Raw genomic sequence first — 21201 nt, 5'->3', positions numbered from 1 at the left:
AAAATTCTGAAACTATTTTATATATAGTATAATAAAGCAAAAAGTAAACATATTAAAAGTGATTAAGAAAGAAGACTTTAACTCCAAGTGGAAAGATATAAAACAAAATGCAAAAAGGTGCAGGAAAGATACTCCCTGTAAATTTGAATTGGAAGTAATAATAATAGGAACCTTTGATTTAAAATCATATGTATTTCCTAATTATATCCACTGAAGAGTCTTGATGTAATAAGCACACTTCAGTAACAATGAGCAGACCTAGTACCCATACGTTGATTTCTGGATACATTCCCCACTAAAAAGAACCAGGTCTGACTCCAAGTCTGAGGCAGGAGAGTACAAGGTAGCCTGGGATGTCTATTATAGCAGAAAGCAAGTATGCACTCAAAGACTGATTGGGTCATTTCAAAAGGGGCTACCCTAAAAAGGCTACTATGGGCCAAAATGGGACAATTTGAACATTAAAAACAATAGCGACTGCCCAGCCTCAGCAATCACACAAGAAAAAGTAATAAAAGGAATCCAATTGAAAAGGAAGAAGTAAAACTGTCACTGTTTGCAGATGACATGATAATATACATAGAAAATCCTAAAGACAGCACCAAAAAACTTCTAGGGCTCATCAATGAATCTGGTGAAGTTGTAGGATACAAAACTAATATACATAAATATGTTGCATTTCTATACACTAACAACAAACTATCAGAAAGAGAAATTAAGACAACAACCCCATTTACAATAGCATCAAAAAGAATAGAATACCTAGGAATAAACCTACCTAAGGAGGTAAAAGACCTGTAACTCAGAAAACAACAAGACACTGATGAAAGAACCTGAAGATGATACAGATGGAAAAACATGCTGTGTTCATAGATTGGAAGAATTTTATGTTAAAATGACCATACTACCCAAGGCAACCTACAGACTCAATGAAATCCCTATCAAAATACCAATGGCATTTTTCACAGAACTAGAACAAATAATTTTAAAATTTGTGTGGAAACTCAAGAAACCCCACATAGCCAAAACAATCTGAGAAAGAAGAACAGAGCTGGAGCTATCACACTCCCTAACCTCAGATTGCACCACAAAGCTACAGTAATCAAAACAGTATGGTACTAGCACAAAAACAGATACACAGATCAATGAAACAGAATAATGAGCCCAGAAGTAAACCCAAACACTTATGGTCAATTAATGTGCAACAAAGGAGGCAAGAATATACAATGGGGAAAAGACACCCTATTCAATAAGTGGTCCTGGGAAAACTGGACAGCTACATGTAAAGGAGTGAAATTAGAACATCGTCTCATTCCATATACAAAAATAAACTCAAAATGAATTTAAGACCTAAGTGTAAGACCATAAAACTCCTAGAAGAAAATATAGGCAGAACACTCTTTGACATAAATTGTAGCAATATTTTTTGGATATGTCTCCTAAAAGAAACAAAAACAAAAATAAACAAATGGGACCTAATCAAACTTAAATGCTTTTGCACAGCATAGGAAAAAATAGGTAAACAAAAAGACAACCTACTGAATGGGAGAAAATACTTGCTAATGATATGATGATAAGGGGTTAATATATAAAATATATAAACAGTTCATGTAACTCAACATTAAAAAAACCAAACAACCCAGTCAAAAAATAGGCAGAAGATGTGAACAGACATTTTTCCAAAGAAGACATTCAGATGGCCAACAAGCACAGGACAAGAAGCTCAACATTACTAATCAGAGAAATTCATATCAAAACCACAGTGAGATATCACCTCACACCTGTCAGAATGGGTATCATCAGAAAGACCACAAACAACAAGTATCAGTGGGGATGTGAAGAAATGGGAACCCTTATACACTTTAGGAATGTAAATTGGTGCAGCCACTGTGGAAAACAGTATGGAGGCTCCTCAAAAAACTAAAAACAGAACTACCATACAATCCAGCAATTCCACTCCTGGGGTGTATATCCAATAAAACACGAAAACATTAAGTCGAAAAGATATATGCACCATGGTGTTCACAGCAGCATTATTTACAATTGCCAAGGTATGGAAGCAACCTAAGTGTCCATCAACAGATGAATGGATAAAGAAGATGTGGTATATATATGCAATGGCATATTACTCAGCCATAAAAAATAATGAAATTTTACCATTTGCAATAACATGGATGTATGTGGAGGGTACTGTGCTTAGTGAAATTAGTCAGACAAAGACAAATACTGTATGATATCACTTATATGTGGAATCTAAAAAATAAAACAAACTAGTGAATATAGCAAAAAAGAAATAGACTCATAGATACACAGAACAAACCAGTGGTTACCAGTGGGGAGAGGGAAGGGGAGAGGGGAAGAATAGAGGTAGGGGAGTAAGATGTACAGTAAATGTACATTTATAAAATAAATGAGCCACAAGGATATATTGTACAGCACAAAGGAACATAGCCAATATCTTATAAAAACTATAAAACTTAAAAAAATTGTGAATCACTATGTTGTACACCTGAAACTAATAGAGTATTGTAAATCGACTATACCTCAATTTAATAAGAAAGAAAAACAATAGTGATTATAACTCATTGAATTTAAAAAATCCATAGGTCTATAATGAGGTCAATATATGAAATTCAATATATGAGTTTATAATGAGGTAAAATAAAAGAGAAAGAGAGGAGGAGCTTCAAGATGGCAGAAGAGTAAGACACAGAGATCACCTTCCTCTCGACAAATACATCAGAAATACATCTACATGTGGAACACCTCCTACAGAACACCTACCGACGCTGGCAGATGACCTCAGACCTCCCAAAAGGCAAGAAACTTCCCATGTACCTGGGTAGCATAAAAGAAAAAAGAAAAAACAGACAAAGAATAGGGACGGGACCTGCACCAGTGGGAGGGAGCTGTGAAGGAGGAAAGGTTTCCACACACTAGGAAGCCCCTTAGCGGGCAGAGACTGTGGGTGGCGGAGGGGGGAAGCTTCAGAGCCAAGGAGGAGAGCGCAGCAACAGGGGTGCGGAGGGCAAAGCGGTGAGATTCCCGCACAGAGGATCGGTGCCGACCGGCACTCACCAGCCTGAGAGGCTTGTCTGCTCATCCGCCAGGGCGCGTGGGGGCTGGGAGCTGAGGCTCGGGCTTCAGAGGTCGGATCCCCCAGAGAGGACTGGGGTTGGCTGCGTGAACAGAGCCTGAAGGGGGCTAGTCCGCAACAGCTAGCCGGGAGGGAGTCCGGGAAAAAGTCTGGAGCTGCCAAAGAGGCAAGTGACTTTTTCTTGCTCCTTTGTTTCCTGGTGCGCGAGAAGAGAGGATTAAGAGCGCCGCTTAAAGGAGCTCCAGAGACGGGTGCAAGCCGCGGCTATCAGCACGGACCCCAGAGACGGGCATGAGACGCTAAGGCTGCTGCTGCGGCCACGAAGAAGCCTGTGTGCAAGCACAGGTCACTGTCCACATCTCCCCTCCCGGGAGCCTGTGCAGCCCGCCACTGCCAGGGTCCTGTGATCCAGGGACACCTTCCCCAGGAGAACACACGGCGTGCCTCAGGCTGGTGCAACGTCATGCTGGCCTCTGCCGCCTCAGGCTCGCCCCACATCCGAACCCCTCCCTCCCCCACCCCGGCCCTCGCCTGAATGAGCCAGACACCCCGAATCAGCTGCTCCTTTAACCCCATCCTGTCTGGGCGGGGAACAGACGCCCTCAGGCGACCTACAGGGAGAGGCGGGTCCAGATCCAAAGCTGAATCCTGGGAGCTGTGCGAACAAAGAAGAGAAAGGGAAATCTCTCCCAGCAGCCTCAGGAGCAGCGGATTAAATCTCCACAATCAACTTCATGTACCCTGCATCTGTGGAATACCTGAATAGACAACGAATCATACCAAATTGAGGAGGTGGACTTTGGGAGCAACGATATATATATATATTTTCCCCTTTTTCTCTTTTTGTAAGTGTGTATGTGTATGCTTCTGTGTGTGATTTTGTCTGTATAGCTTTGCTTTTACCGTTTGTCCTAGGGTTCTGTCTGTCGTTTTTTTTTATTACTTAAAAAATATTTTTTCTTAAAAATTATTTTTTATTTTAATAACTTTATTTTACTTTATTTTATCTAATTTTATCTTCTTTCTTTCTTTTTTTTCTCCCTTTTATTCTGAGCCGTGTGAAGGACAGGCTCTTGGTGCCCCAGCCAGGCATCAGGGCTGTGCCACTGAGGTGGGAGAGCCAAGTTCAGGACACTGGTGCACAAGAGACCTCCCAGCTCCACATAATATCAAATGGCAAAATTCTCCCAGAGATCTCCATCTCAACGCCAAGACCCAGCTCCACTCAACGACCAGCAAGTTACACTGCAAGACACCCTAGGACAAACAACTAGCAAGACAGGAACACAACCCCATCCATTAGCACACATGCTGCCTAAAATCATATTAAAGCCACAGACACCCCAAAACACACCACCAGACATGGACCTGCCCACCAGAAAGACAAGATCCAGCCTCATCCACCAGAACACAGGCACTAGTCCCCTCCACCAGGAAGCCTACACAACCCACTGAACCAACCTTAGCCACTGGGGACAGATACCAAAAAAAAAAGGGAACTACGAACCTGCAGCCTGCAGAAAGGAGACCCCAAACACAGTAAGTTTAACAAAATGAGAAGACAGAGAAACACACAGCAGATGAAGGAGCAAGGCAAAAACCCACCAGACCTAACAAGTGAAGAGGAAATAGGCAGTCTACCTGAAAAAGAATTCAGAATAATGATACTAAAGATGATCCAAAATCTTGGAAATAGAATGGAGAAAATACAAGAAACGTTTAACAACAACCTAGAAGAACTAAAGAGCAAACAGAGATGAACAACACAATAAATGAAATTAAAAATTCTCTAGAAGGGATCAATAGCAGAATAACAGAGGCAGAAGAACGGATAAGTGACCTGGCAGATAAAAGAGTGGAAATAACTACAGCAGAGCAGAAGAAAGAAGAAAGAATGAAAAGTACTGACAGTCTCAGAGACCTCTGGGACAACATTAAACGTACCAATATTCGAATTACAGGGGTCCCAGAAGAAGAAGAGAAAAAGAAAGGGACTGAGAAAATATTTGAAGAGATTATAGTTGAAAACTTCCCTAATATGGGAAAGGAAATAGGTACGTCCAGGAAACACAGAGAGTCCTGTACAGGATAAATCCAAGGAGAAACATGCCAAGACACATATTAATCAAACTATCAAAAATTAAATACAAAGAACAAATATTAAAAGCAGAAAGGGAAAAACAAGTAACACATAAGGGAATCCCCATAATCCCTGCAAGCCAGAAGGGAGTGGCAGGACATATTTAAAGTGATGAAAGAGAAAAACCTACAACCAAGATTACTCTACCCAGCAAGGATGTCATTTAGATTTGACGGAGAAATCAAAGCTTTACAGACAAGCAAAGGCTAAGAGAATTCAGCACCACCAAACCAGCTTTACAACAAATGCCAAAGGAACTTCTCTAGGCAGGAAACACAAGAGAAGGAAAAGACCTACAATAATAAATCTAAAACAATTAAGAAAATGGTAATAAGAACATACATATCGATAATTACCTTAAAAGTAAATGGATTAAATGCTCCAGCCAAAAAACACAGACTAGCTGAATGGATACAAAAACAAGACCCATATATATGCTGTCTACAAGAGACCCACTTCAGACCTAGGGACACATACAGACTGAAAGTGAGGGGATGGAAAAAGATATTCCATGAAAATGGAAATCAAAAGAAAGCTGGAGTACCAATTCTCATATCAGACAAAACACACTTTAAAACAAAGACTATTACAAGAGACAAAGAAGGACACTACGTAATGATCAAGGGATCAATCCAAGAAGATATAACAACTGTAAGTATTTATGCACCCAACATAGGAGCACCTCAATACATAAGGCAAATACTAACAGCCATAAAAGGGGAAATCGACACTAACACAATCATAGGAGGGGACTTTAACACCCCACTTTCACCAATGGACAGATCATCCAAAATGAAAATAAATAAGGAAACACAAGCTTTAAATGATACATTAAACAAGATGCACGTAATTGATATTTATAGAACATTCCATCCAAAAACAACAGAATACACATTCTTCTCAAGTGCTCATGGAACATTCTCCAGGATAGATCATATCTTGGGTCACAAATGAAGGCTCGGTAAATTTAAGAAAATTGAAATGATATCAAGTATCTTTTCTGACCACAATGCTATGAGACTAGATATCAATTACAGGAAAAAATCTGTAAGAAATACAAACACATGGAGGGTAAACAACACACTACTTAATAACTAAGAGATCACTGAAGAAATCAAAGAGGAAATCAGAAAATACCTTGAAACAAATGACAATGAAAACACAACGACCCAAAACCTATGGGATGCAGCAAAAGCAGTTCTAAGAGGGAAGTTTATAGCTATACAAGCCTACCTTAAGAAACAAGAAACAGTCCCTCCCATCAAGCCTCTTATATAGCCTCATTTACCAGAGGGCAGAGAGCAGAAGCAAGTAGAACTACAATCCTACAGCCTGTGGAACAAAAACCACATTCACAGAAAGATACACAAGATGAAAAGGCAGAGGGCTATGTACCAGATGAAGGAACAAGATAAAACCCCAGAAAAACAACTAAATGAAGTGGAGATAGACAACCTTCCAGAAAAAGAGTTCAGAATAATGACAGTGAAGATGATCCAGAACCTCGGAAAAAGAATGGAGGCACAGATCGAGAAGATGCAAGAAATGTCTAACAAAGACCTAGAAGAATTAAACAACAAACAAACAGAGATGAACAATACAATAACTGGAATGAAAACTACACTAGAAGGAATCAATAGCAGAATAACTGAGGCAGAAGAACGGATAAGTGACCTGGAAGACAGAATGGTGGAATTCACTGCTGCGGTACAGAATAAAGAAAAAAGAATGAAGATAGCCTAAGAGACCTCTGGGACAACATTAAACGCAACAACATTTGCATTACAGGGGTCCCAGAAGGAGAAGAGAGAGAGATAGGACCAGAGAAAATATCTGAAGAGATTATAGTCGAAAATTTCCCGAACATGGGAAAGGAAATAGCCACCCAAGTCCAGGAAGTGCAGCGAGTCCCATACAGGACAAACCCAAGGAGAAACACACCGAGACACATAGTAATCAAATTGGCAAAAATTAAAGACAAAGAAAAGTTATCAAAAGCAGCAAGGGAAAAATGAAAAATAACATACAAGGGAACTCCCATAAGGTTAACAGCTGAAATCTCAGCAGAAACTCTACAAGCCAGAAGGAAGTGGCATGATATACTTAAAGTGATGAAAGGGAAGAACCTACAACCAAGATTACTCTACCCGGCAAGGATCTCATTCAGATTCGATGGAGAAATCAAAAGCTTTACAGACAAGCAAAGGCTAAGAGAATTCAGCACCACCAAACCAACTCTACAACAAATGCTAAAGGAACTTCTCTAAGTGGGAAACACAAGAGAAGAAAAGGACCTACCAAAAAAAAAAACCCAAAACAATTATGAAAATGATTATAGGAACATACAAATTGATAATTACCTTAAACGTGAATGGATTAAATGCTCCAACCAAAAGACAAAGGCGTGCTGAATGGATACAAAAACAAGATCCATATATATGCTGTCTACAAGAGACCCACATCAGACCTAGGGACACACACAGACTGAAAGTGAGGGGATGGAAAAAGATATTCCATGCAAATGGAAATCAAAAGTAAGCTGGAGTAGCTATACTCATATCAGATAAAGTAGACTTTAAAATAAATAATGTTACAAGAGACAAGGAAGGACACCACATAACAATCAAGGGATCAATCCAAGAAGAAGATATAACGATTATAAATATATATGCACCCAACACAGGAGCACCTCAATACATAAGACAACTGCTAACAGCTATAAAAGAGGAAATCGACAGTAACACAATAATAGCAGGGGACTTTAACACCTCAATTACACCAATGGACAGATCATCCAAAATTTAAAAAAATAAGGAAACAGAAGTTTTAAATGACACAATAGACCAGATAGATTTAATTGATATTTATAGGACATTCCATCCAAAAACAGCAGATTACGCTTTCTTCTCAAGTGCGCACAGAACATTCTCCACGATAGATCACATCTTGGGTCACAAATCAAGCCTCAGTAAATTTAAGAAAACTGAAATCATATCAAGCATTTTTTCTGACCACAACGCTATGAGATTAGAAATGAATTACAGGCAAAAATATGTAAAAAACACAAACACATGGAGGCTAAACGTTACTAAATAACCAAAAGATCACTGAAGAAATCAAAGAGGAAATCAAAAAATACCTAGAGACAAATGAAAATGAAAAAACGACAATCCAAAACCTATGGGATGCAGCAAAAGCAGTTCTAAGAGGGAAGTTTATAGCTATACATGCCTACCTCAAGAAACAAGAAAAATCTCAAGTAAACAATCTAAACTTATACCTAAAGGAACTAGAGAAAGAAGAACAAAACCCAAAATTAGCAGAAGTAAAGAAATCAGAAAGTTCAGAGCAGAAATAAATGAAATACAAACAAAGAAAACAATAAGATCAATAAAACTAAAAGCTGGTTCTTTGAGAAGATAAACAAAATTGAGAAACCATTAGGCAGACTCATCAAGAAAAAGAGGGAGAGGACTCAAATCAATAAAATTAGAAATGAAAAAGGAGAAGTTAAAACAGACACCGCAGAAATACAAAGCATCCTAAGAGACTACTACAAGCAACTCTATGCCAATAAAAGGGACAACCTGGAAGAAATGGACAAATTCTTAGAAAGGTATAACCTTCCAAGACTGAACCAGGAAGAAACAGAAAATATGAACAGACCAATCACAGGTAATGAAATTGAAACTGTGATTAAAAATCTTCCAAAAAACAAATGTCTAGGACCAGATGGCTTCACAGGTGAATTCTATCAAACATTTAGAGAAGAGCTAACATCCATCCTTCTCAAACTCTTCCAAAAAATTGCAGAGGAAGGAACACTCCCAAACTCATTTTATGAGGCCACCATCACCCTCATAGGATCATACACCATGATCAAGTGGTATTTTTGCCAGGGATGCAAGGATTCTTCAATATATGCAAATCAGTCAATGTGATACATCATACTAACAAATTGAAGAATAAAAACCATATGATCAAAAAAACCCAAAAAAAACCCATATGATCAACTCAGTAGATGCAGAAAAAGCTTTCGACAAAATTCAACACCCATTTATGATAAAAACTCTCCAGAAAGTGGGCATAGAGGGAACCTACCTCAACATAATAAAGGCCATATATGACAAACCCACAGCAAACATCATTCTCAATGGTGAAAAACTGAAAGCATTTCCTCTAAGATCAGGAACGAGACAAGGATGTCCACTCTCACCACTATTATTCAACATAGTTTTGGAAGTCCTAGCCACGGCAATCAGAGAAGAAAAAGAAATAAAAGGAATACAAATTGGTAAAGAAGATGTAAAACTGTCACTGTTTGCAGATGACGTGATACTATACATAGAGAATCCTAAAGATGCCACCAGAAAATTACTAGAGCTAATCAATGAATTTGGGAAAGTTGCAGGATACAAAATTAATGCACAGAAATCTCTTGTATTCCTGTACACTAATGATGAAAAATCTGAAAGAGAAATTATGGAAACACTCCCATTTACTAATGCAACAAAAAGACTAAAATACCTAGGAATAAACCTATCTAGGGAAACAAAAGACCTATATGCAGAAAACTATAAGACACTGATGAAAGAAATTAAAGTTGATACCAACAGATGGAGAGATACACCATGTTCTTCGATTGGAAGAATCAATACTGTGAAAATGACTATACTACCCAAAGTAATCTACACATTCAATGTAATCGCTATCAAATTACCAATGGCATTTTTTACAGAACTAGAACAAATCATCTCAAAATTTGCATGGAGACACAAAAGACCCCAGAGAGCCAAAGCAGTCTTGAGGGAAAAAAACGCAGCTGGAGGAATCAGACTCCCTGACTTCAGACTATTCTACAAAGCTACAGTAATCAAGACAATATGGTACTGGCACAAAAACAGAAACATAGATCAATGGAACAAGATAGAAAGCCCAGAGATAAACCCATGCACCTATGGTCAACTAATCTATGATAAAGGAGGCAAAGATATACAATGGAGAAAAGACAGTCTCTTCAATATGTGGTGCTGGGAAAACTGGACAGCTACATGTAAAAGAATGAAATTAGAACACTCCCTAACACCATACACAAAAATAAACTCAAAATGGATTCAAGACCTAAATGTAAGACCGGACACTATAAAACTCTTAGAGGAAAGCATAGGAAGAACACTCTTTGACATAAGTCACAGCAAGATCTTTTTTGATCCACCTCCTAGAGTAATGGAAATAAAAACAAGAATAAACAAATGGGACCTAATGAAACTTCAAAGCTTTTGCACAGAAAAGGAAACTATAAACAAGACAAAAAGACAGCCCTCAGAATGGGAGAAAATATTTGCAAACGAATCAACGGACAAAGGATTAACCTCCAAAATATATAAACAGCTCATGCAGTTCAATATTAAACAAACAACTCAATCCAAAAATGGGCAGAATACCTAAATAGACATTTGTCCAAAGAAGATATACAGATTGCCAACAAACACATGAAAAGAATGCTCAACATCACTAAATATTAGAGAAATGCAAATCAAAACTACAATGAGATACCATCTCACACCGGTCAGAATGGTCATCATCAAAAAATATACAAACAATAAATGCTGGAGAGGGTGTGGAGAAAAGGGAACCCTCTTGCACTGTTGGTGGGAATGTAAATTGATACAGCCACTATGGAGAACAGTATGGAGGTTCCTTAAAATACTAAAAATAGAACTACCATACGACCCAGCAATCCCACTACTGGGCATATACCCGGAGGAAACCATAATTCAAAAAGAGTCATGTACCAAAATGTTCATTGCAGCTCTATTTACAATAGCCAGGACATGGAAGCAACCTAAGTGTCCATCAACAGATGAATAGATAAAGAAGATGTGGCACATATATAGAATGGAATATTACTCAGCCATAAAAAGGAACGAAACTGAGTTATTTGTAGTGAGGTGGATGGACCTAGAGTCTGTCATACAGAGTGAAGTAAGTCAGAAAGAGAAAAACAAATAGTGTATGCTAACACATATATATGTAATCTAAAAAAAAGAAAATAGAAGAACCTAGGGGCAAGACAGGAAAAAAGATGCAGACCTACTAGAGAATGGACTTGAGGATACGGGGAGGGGGAAGGGTAAGCTGGGACAAAGTGAGAGTGGCATGGACATATATACACTACCAAACGTAAAATAGATTGCTAGTGGGAAGCAGCCACATAGCACAGGGAGATCAGCTCGCTGCTTTCTGGCCACCTGGAGGGGTGGGATAGGGAGGGTGGGAGGGAGGGAGATGCAAGAGGGAAGAGATATGGGGACATATGTATATGTATAACTGATTCACTTTGTTATAAAGCAGAAACTGACACACCATTGTAAAGCAGTTATACTCTATTAAAGATGTTAAAAACAACAAAAAAAGAAAGAGAGCAAGAAGAAAGGAGGAGAGAAGGTAGTGGGGAGGAATGTTCCTTACAGAAAAGAATGCCAGGTAATACATGTAGAAGGAATGGTAGAATTAGAAAATCACCATTTTGCAATCCCAAACTAAATAACTAATTCAGGCAAAGATCACTAATGGATGTTAAAACCATGGAAGAAAAGTTGTTGGGAATAGGACATATTACCCTAGAGATTACTTAGTAATTACAAAGGGAAAAATACACTTTCATAATGGAGATATTTTTGTGGTCACCATCTTAACTAAATGCTCAAACCAGTCCTCACTAAGAGTGGGACAATATGATATTCTATGCCTTCTAAGTTGCAACACGAATATAACTACACCTGAAAAGTATTCTTGCTCAAAATGTATAACCTGAATAGAATGGAACATTTAAATATAACTTTCAATACAACATAGGACATAAAGGAACAATTTAAAGAATACTATGAGGAAACAATCAGATGAATGCAGATGTGGAACATTCTATAAGGCAAATGGTTTAGACTCTTCAAAAAGTCAATGTCATTAAAAGAAAAAAAAAAAAGAAAGGTTGGGAGACTGGTTCCAGACTTAAAGAGATATAACAACCAACTGCAATAAGTGAAATTTGACGGGATCCTGGTTAAAAAAATTGCTGTAAAAATAAATTGTAATATTGTGATTTATAATAATATATATTTGTCCAGTTCTCACCCTAAGCCCCTTTCAACCACACTTGAGTTTATGTTAATGAGGTGATATTTGGAAAGCCTCTAGATAACCACAGGACAGGGGCTGATCCTAGGGGAACCAACCACATGATTAGAGGGTTGGAACTTTCATCTCCACTGCACTCCCAACCTCCAGGGAGCAGAATCCCCAAAGCCCGATGATTTAACCAAACATGTTTATGTATGGAAGCCTCCATAAAAATCCCCAAAGCACAGGGTTCAGAGAGCTGCCAGGGCTGATGAACACATGAAGCTGCTGGAAGGGTAGCGAGCCTGGAGAGGGTACAGAAGCTCTGCACCTCTTCCCACATACTTTGTCCTATGCACTTCTTCCATCTGTCTATTCCTGAGTTGTATCTTTTGTAATTAGCCAGTAGTCTAGTAAGTAAGCTGTTTTCCTGAGTTCTGTAAGCCACTTTAGTATTATTTAACCTAAGGAGGGGGTCATGGGAACATCCAGATGGATAACCAGTTGATCAGAAACACAGAAGACAACCAGGCCTTGTGATTGGCCTCTGAAGCAGAAGGGTAGGCTCTCTTGTGGGACTGAGTCTAGCCTGTAGGATCTGACGCCATCTCCAGGTAGATGGGGTCAGAACTGAGTTGAACTGTAGGACGACCACATGCTGTCCACAGAGAACTGAAGAAGTACTTCGTCGGGGGGTAATGAACTCCATACATTTGGAGTGCAGAAGTACTCTGTGAGTATACAGAACACACAGGACTTTTTCTTAGACAATAAAATTCTGGTTGATCTTCATAGATAATGGTATAGCGTTTAGGTAGGAGGTTACCTCATCTGGTTGAGGGAGGACAATAACCGACATCGTTCCCGTGTGAATACGCTGCATCCTTGACGACAGGCCCACCTCCGGAATTCGCTGAACTCGGTGAATCCCACCTTCATACTTCAAATGCTTATAGACATTGTCACCGGAAATTCGGGCAGCTGCATGATGTAGCCCGCCTATGAAAAAATGTTCCAGCAATATTAATGAATTCTACTTTGAAAGGGATCAGGATCTTAGATGCCCTTAATGTAAGGCCTGGATGTGAGCATAGAGCCTGACATGAGAACATAAGGTAGGTACAAAACTATATTTTCCCAATGTTAGTGAATTAATATATAAAAGGAAACATACCAAAATATTATTTATGGTTACCTCTGGAGAATAGAATAACAGCATGTTTTTCATTTTACTTTTTTTGTTGCTAAGTTTTACATAATGAACAAATTTCACTTTTACAAAAATGGTATTAGAAAAAAAGAATAGTGGGGTGTTTTCTACATTGAACTATACCATGCAATCTTAGGCTGACTTGGTGCCATATATAAAAGACTGTTCAGTAACATAGTAATTTGATAACGATGAATAATTCTATAGGTTCTCTCAAGTTCTCAAGAATCGATTGAAATTTAGCTCTTGCTTATCTGTGGAGTGGGAAGATAAGCACAAAAAAATCTTAATGCCTAAGCTAGTTTCTTATTGACTATGTTTTTAAAAAATGTTTTTATTACAAAATGAATGAAATGTATAGTTCAAAATCAAGAAAAAGAACTTTGTTGGACTTCTTTGGCGGTCCAGAGGTTAAGACTCGGCACTTCCACTGCAGGGGGCACAGGTTCGATCCCTGATCAGGGAATTAAGATTCCACATGCCGCACAGCACAGCCACAAAAAAAAAAAAAGAAAAGAATTTTGTCAGGCACCCCCAAAGCCCTCTCACGTGCCCCTTCCTAGTTACAATCCCCTCCCCTTCTCATGAATAACCATTATCCTTCTATTCCCTTCTTTATTATAATTTTATTACCTAATGTGCTGCCCTAGCTACTACAGTTTAGTCTTTTTTTTTTTTTAAGATTTTGTAACATCTTTATTGGGGTATAATTGCTTTACAATGGTGTGTTAGTTTCTTACAGTTTAGTCTTGTCCATTTAAAAATTTTGATATGTCTTTCAAACCTCTCAGTCTGTAAGTTCGTCATCCATCTCTTTTGTTTACTTCATATTATCTGTTGAGGAACTAGGGCTATTGATAGACAGAAATTTCCCACGTTCTGTTCTTTTTTTAAATTATTTTTTTTTAAGTTTTAATTTTTTTTTCTGGTCTCTGACTATAATTAGCAAAATAGAAGGGCAATTACAGAAAATAGAAGGGCAATAAAAACATGTGAAATATTACCACAGGGATGCAATCAGCAAAATCCAGATGATCTGGGCTTCCCTGGTGGCGCAGTGGTTGGGAGTCCACCTGCCGATTCAGGGGCCAGGGGTTCGTGCCCCGGTCCAGGAAGATCCCACATGCCACAGAGCGGCTAGGCCCGTGAGCCATGGCCGCTGAGCCTGCGCATCCGGAGCCTGTGCTCCGCAACGGGAGAGGCCACAACAGTAAGAGGCCCGCGTACCGCAAAAAAAAAAAAAAAAAAAAAAATCCAGATGATCTATAGGACAAATAATCTAGTTCCCTTAACAAATGAATTGCAAGGAAAAATATTAAAATTGAGGAGGTAGCTGTGGATTACAAGAGATTTAAGAGACATATCAACCAACTGCAACATAAGGAAGTTACTTAGGTTTCAGTCTGAACAAAAACTATACAAAAAAATTTATGAGCAGGGAAATGTGAACACTCACTGGATATTTGATTATACTAAGGAATTTTGGGGGGGGGTCTGATAATAGCAAAGTGACTATGTGGTGTTTTTTTTTAATAAGTGCTTACCTTTTTTTTTTTTCACACACACACACTGTATTTTCTTCTTACAAGAGATAAACTGATACCAAGCATTGTACATGGATGACCACAACAAAATCAACAATGACTGCAATTACCAAACACACTCACACTATGTCATAATATTGACATTCAGTCCAGTAATCCTCCACTGTAACAGCTCCTTTACTTTGCAGTGATAATTGATTTGTATACTTTTTGCCTCTGAGTCCTTGTGGAATATTTTTTTTATTCAAACAGAAAGTCACAAAAATTATAATGATCCTTATCAGTTCACTCAGTCCCATGTAATTAATTTTTTTTTCATCTTGATCTTTTGTTAGCACTTTTATGAATTCATCAGTCCATTAGAGTTCTGAAAATGCTTATTCATTCAGTTCAGCAGTATAGTCAGTTACCAGAAACCTGTACTTGTCAGAGTCTTTTCCATGAATTCCTTGAAAATGAAACCCTTTTATAGGAACATTTTGGCAAAAGCATCAGAGTACACCCAGAACTGTCTGTAAATGACAAAAGACTTAAAAATGACCACGGTTAAAGATTTGATGAAAGTTCATAATAATGCAGTTGACAAGGAAATTTAGTTATTTCTGAGATATACATTTTAAATAACTAGAATTATGACTTATAACATTACACCAGAACGTATAAGATTTTTAGAAATTTCATGTAATGTCTGAAACATTTATGTTAACATATTTCCATACAAATAACCCAAAGAAAGTTTAGTATTAGTTGTTTTTTTAGTTTTTTTGTTTTTTTATACTGCAGATTCTTATTAGTCATCAATTTTATACACATCAGTGTATACATGTCAATCCCAATCGCCCAGTTCATCACACCACCATCCCCACCTCACCGCGGTTTTCCCCCCTTGGTGTCCATATGTTTGTTCTCTACATCTGTGTCTCAACTTCTGCCCTGCAAACCAGTTCATCTGTATCATTTTTCTAGGTTCCACATACATGCGTTAATATACAATATTTGTTCTTCTCCTTCAGACTTACTTCACTCTGTATGAGTCTCGAGATCCATCCACGTCTCAACAAATGACTCAATTTCGTTCCTTTTTATGGCTGAGTAATATTCCATTGTATGTACCACATCTTCTTTATCCATTCATCTGTTGATGGGCATTTAGGTTACTTCCATGACCCGGCTATTGTAAATAGTGCAGCAATGAACACGGGGGTCCATGTGTCTTTTTGAATTATGGTTTTCTCTGGGTATATGCCCAGTAGTGGGACTGCTGGATCATATGGTAATTCTATTTTTATTTTTTTAAGGAACCTCCATACTGTTCTCCATAGTGGCTGTATCAATTTACATTCCCACCAACAGTGCAAGAGGGTTCCCTTTTCTCCACACCCTCTCCAGCATTTGTTGTTTGTAGATTTTGATAAGCCCATTCTAACTGGTATGAGGTGATATCTCATTGTAGTTTTGATTTGCATTTCTCTAATATTTAGTGATGTTGAGCAGCTTTTCATGTGCTTCTTGGCCATCTGTATGTCTTCTTTGGAGAAATGTCTATTTAGGTCTTCTGCCCATTTTTGGATTGGGTTGTTTGTTTCTTTAATATTGAGTTGCATGAGCTGTTTATATATTTTGGAGATTAATCCTTTGTCCGTTGATTCGTTTGCAAATATTTTCTCCCATTCTGAGGGCTTTTTGTCTTGTTTATGGTTTCCTTTTCTGTGCAAAAGCTTTGAAGTTTCATTAGGTCCCATTTGTTTATTTTTGTTTTTATTTCCATTACTCTAGGAGGTGGATCAAAAAAGATCTTGCTGTGATTTATGTCAAAGAGTGTTCTTCCTATGTTTTCCTCTAAGAGTTTTATAGTATCCAGTCTTACATTTAGGTCTTGAATCCATTTTGAGTTTATTTTTGTGTATGGTGTTAGGGAGTGTTCTAATTTCATTCTTTTACATGTAGGTGTCCAGTTTTCCCAGCACCACGTATTGAAGGGACTGTCTTTTCTCCATTGTATATCCTTGCCTCCTTTGTCATAGATTAGTTGACCACAGGTGCGTGGGTTTATCTCTGGGCTTTCTACCTTGTTCCATTGATCTATGTTTCTGTTTTTGTGCCAGTACCATATTGTCGTGATTACTGTAGCTTTGTAGTATAGTCTGAAGTCAGAGAGTCTGATTCCTCCAGCTCTGCTTTGTTCCCTCAAGACTGCTTCAGCTATTCGGGGTTTTTTTGTCTCCATACCAATTTTAAGATGATTTTTTGTAGTTCCATAAAAAAATGCCATTGGTAATTTGATATGGATTGCATTGAATCTGTAGATTACTTTGGGTAGTATAGTCATTTTCACAATATTGATTCTTCCAATTCAAGAACATGGTGTATCTCTCCATCTATTGGTATTATCTTTAATTTCTTTCATCAGTGTCTTACAGCTTTCTGCATATAGGTCTTTTGGCTCCCTAGGTAGGTTTATTCCTAGGTATTTTATTCTTTTTGTTGCAATGGTAAATGGGAGTGTTTCCATAATTTATCTTTCAGATTTTTCATCATTAGTGTACAGGAATGCAAGAGATTTCTGTGCATTAATTTTGTATCCTGCAACTTTCCCAAATTCCTTGATTAGCTCTAGTAGTTTTCTAGTGGCATCTTTAGGATTCTCTATGTATAGTATCATGTCATCTGCAAACAGTGACAGTTTTACTTCTGCTTTTCCAATTTGTATTCCTTTTATTTCTTTTTCTTCTCTGATCGCCGTGGCTAGGACTTCCAACACTATGTTGAATAATAGTGGTGAGAGTGGACATCCTTGTCTCGTTCCTCATGTTAGAGGAAATTCTTTCAGTTTTTCACCATTGAGAATGATGTTTGCTGTGGGTTTGTCGTACATGGCCTTTATTATGTTGAGGTAGGTTCCCTCTATGCCCACTTTCTGAAGAGTTTTAATTTTTTAAACAATTCTTTTTTAAAAAATATATTTATTCATTATTTACCTATTTTGGCTGTGCTGGGTCTTAGTTGCAGCACGTGGGATCTTCGCTGTGGCATGCATGTGGGATCTAGTTCCCTGACCAGGGATTGAACCCAGGCCCCCTGCATTAGGAGCATGGAGTCTTATCCACTGAATCACCAGGGAAGTCCCCCATGGTCTGGTTTTGCTGACTGCATACTCTTGGAGTGATTCAACCTGTTTTTCTGCCCTCTTTACTGGCTGCAATTGGGCAGCTGGATCCAGAAACTGGATCATCAGCTTGAGGTCCTTGGCCAGACAACAAGAGAGTTCCCACTGTAAGGTCTGGGCTACAGAGAAAAGCAATCACAGAGCTCTTCAAGGATGCCAGGGCTCCCTTCACAAATAGGATGCCAGGGCTCCCTTCACAAATTTATTTCTCAGAGTTGTGGTGAAATGTATGTCTTCTGTACACACAAAATTAACCACCACATTACTTTAAGTGACCTATCCCTGAATTCAACGGTTGAGCACAGAATAACAATACATATTTATAAACATTAATCTGTTGGAAGAGATGATGTAATATATTTCATAGACTCCCTTTAACTTGAAAAATATTTCAATTCCTTAGGTACCAGGAATACAGAATAATAGTGTCAGACCTACACTACATATCAAGAGCCATCACCCTCCATTGCTTCCACAATGACTATCTTGTAATTATTTAGTTTCGATTATTTATGTAGTGGTTGAGTATTTCCCCTATCTGTCCCAAGGTCACAAAACTACAAGACTTTAAGTCATTTGATATATGAATTTTTGCATGAAAATGTATTTTTTTCCAATCTTAGCTGTTAGTGCTGTATCTCTGTGATTCTATTTCAATTAAACATTAAATATATATACATATAATTTCTTATAAATTTATTTTTTAATTTATTTTTGGCTGCGTTGGGTCTTTGTTGCTGCATGCGGGCTTTCTCTAGTTGTGGCAAGTGAGGGTTACTCTTCTCAGTGTGCGGGCTTCTCATTTCGGTGGCTTCTCTTGTTGTGGAACATGGGTTCTAGGCACGTGGGCTTCAGTAGTTGTGGCACGCGGGCTCAGTAGTTGTAGCTTGAGGGCTCTAGCGCGCAGGCTCAGTAGTTGTGGCACACAGGCTTAGTTGCTCCGTGGCACATGGGATCTTCCCGGACCAGGGCTTGAACCCGTGTCCCCTGCATTGGCAGGCGGATTCTTAACCACTGTGCCATCAGGGAAGCCCATACATATAATTTAATATACATACTTTATAGGGCAGGTATCTTTTCCTCTTTCTCTAGCTTTATTTTCTGGCTGCGCCATGCAGCATGCAGGATCTTACTTCGCTGACCAGGGATCAAACCCAGGCCCTGGCAGTGAAAGCAACAAGTCCTAACCACTGGACCACCAGGGAATTCCTGAAAATTTTTTCTTTTTTAATCAAAGACCTTTTTTTGTGCTCACTTCAGCAGCACATATACTAAAATTGGAACGCTACAGAGAAGATTAGCATGGCCCCTGCGCAAGGATGACCCACAAATTTGCGAAGCATCCCATATTTTTTAACTAATAAGGACCTACTGTATAGCACAGGGAGCTCTACTGAATATTCTGTAATGGCCTATATGGGAAAAGAATATGAAAAGGAGTGGATATATGTGTATGTATAACTGATTCACTTTGCTGTACACCTGAAACTAACACAACATTGTAAATCCACTATATTCCAATAAAAAAATAAAACAAAATAAAATAAAAGTTCTTTTACTTTCTAAAATGTCTTTATTTTATTTTGCTACTGAGTTAATGTATCTAAAAGAAATATTTCCCAACCATTGTTTGGGCTGCTCTGGGCACCTGAAACGGAATCTCTCTTCCTGTTATTAAGTTCATCTCCCTTTCATTATTGAAAGTTGAATTCAAAATATACGTCTCAGCGATTACATTCTCTCTTTCATATGCTGGTGTTTCTCATTACATTCTTGAAACTCTCTCCTCTCCTGCTTCCAAAATATTATACCGTTCTCATCCCTTTTCCTGCTTCTCTGACCCCTCTTTTTCTTTTGCCAACTAGTTTATCTTTCTAAATATGGCCATTCTCCAACGTTTGGTACCCTGAATATTCCCTCTCTATAAACTCTCCCTCACTTATTCTCTCTCAGTATCAGACATTATCTCTGTGCTAACAGCTATCAAATCGCTCTCCTCAATTCTATTCTCTCACCAAAGCTCTGGCTACACGACTTCAGCATTTACTGGATATTTCTAAAGGAACGCTCACTGTAACAACACACATAATAATTCAAAAACAACTTTCACTGTTCTGCCCAATTGGAGACGGCCTTCCAATTTCTATTCCATTCAATGGCATGAATGAATATCACAATCTTCCCAGCTAGAAAGATTAGATCCCTGTGGCTCATCTCCTTTGTATCAGAATAAACTAATGGGATGTAGTGTGGTTCTGGATCAGACAGACTTAAATCTAATCCCAGGACTGCCATCACTTATTGTGTGATCTTGGATTAGTTACTTACTCTCTGAGCCTAGATCTTCATCTGTAAAATGGGATTAACAATACCCAGGGTTGTGAAGATCAAACGACACATACTGCACGCAGGACACAGTGGGCAAGCAATAGATCCTCTTGTCAGTTACAAATTTTGCTCATTCCTCATCTGAAGTTCTCTCATATGTGTCCCTACTCCCAGTTCTAACTCTTAGTCATACCTGGATTACTCTAATAACCTCTCTGCCCTCTGCCTTAAATCTAGCCTCTTCAGTCCATCTTTCACACTGCTGTCAAAATAATCTTCTAAAAACTAACTTATGGTTGCCAAAGGGCAAAGGAGAGTGGGGGAGGGATAAATTAGGAGGTTGGGATTAACATATACACACTACTATATAGAAAATAGATAACCAACAAGGACCTACTGTATAGCATAGGGAACTATGCTCAATATTCTGTAATAACCTATAAGGGAAAAGAATCTGAAAAGGAATACATATATATACATACACACACATAACTGAATCACTGTGCTGCACACCTGAAACTAACACCATATTGTAAATCATCTATACTTCAATAAAAAAAGAAAAAAAGAATCTTCTTAAAATAGATATCGATCAAA

The 21201-nt window shown here is 38.3% G+C and overlaps 1 protein-coding gene across 5 annotated transcripts in view; it reads right to left on the bottom strand.

Annotated features, from left to right (window-relative positions):
* Positions 1-21201, bottom strand: part of MTRF1 (mitochondrial translation release factor 1) — a 67717-nt gene that overhangs the window by 16718 nt on the left and 29798 nt on the right. For all 5 annotated transcript variants that reach the window (XR_013824806.1, XM_079902731.1, XM_079902732.1 and 2 more), the window contains one exon: positions 13183-13355. Coding sequence is in view for 4 of the 5 variants with exons in the window: in XM_079902731.1 (XP_079758857.1) it covers positions 13183-13355 (173 nt within the window). In the remaining variant the exon portion in view is untranslated. The remainder of the gene's footprint in view (positions 1-13182; positions 13356-21201) is intronic.

This window comes from Stenella coeruleoalba (genome assembly GCF_951394435.1).
Source record: "Stenella coeruleoalba genome assembly, chromosome: 18".
Classification (NCBI taxonomy): domain Eukaryota; kingdom Metazoa; phylum Chordata; class Mammalia; order Artiodactyla; family Delphinidae; genus Stenella; species Stenella coeruleoalba.
The sequence above is the reverse complement of the archived record's forward strand: the minus strand, read 5'-3'. Positions and strand labels throughout refer to the sequence as shown.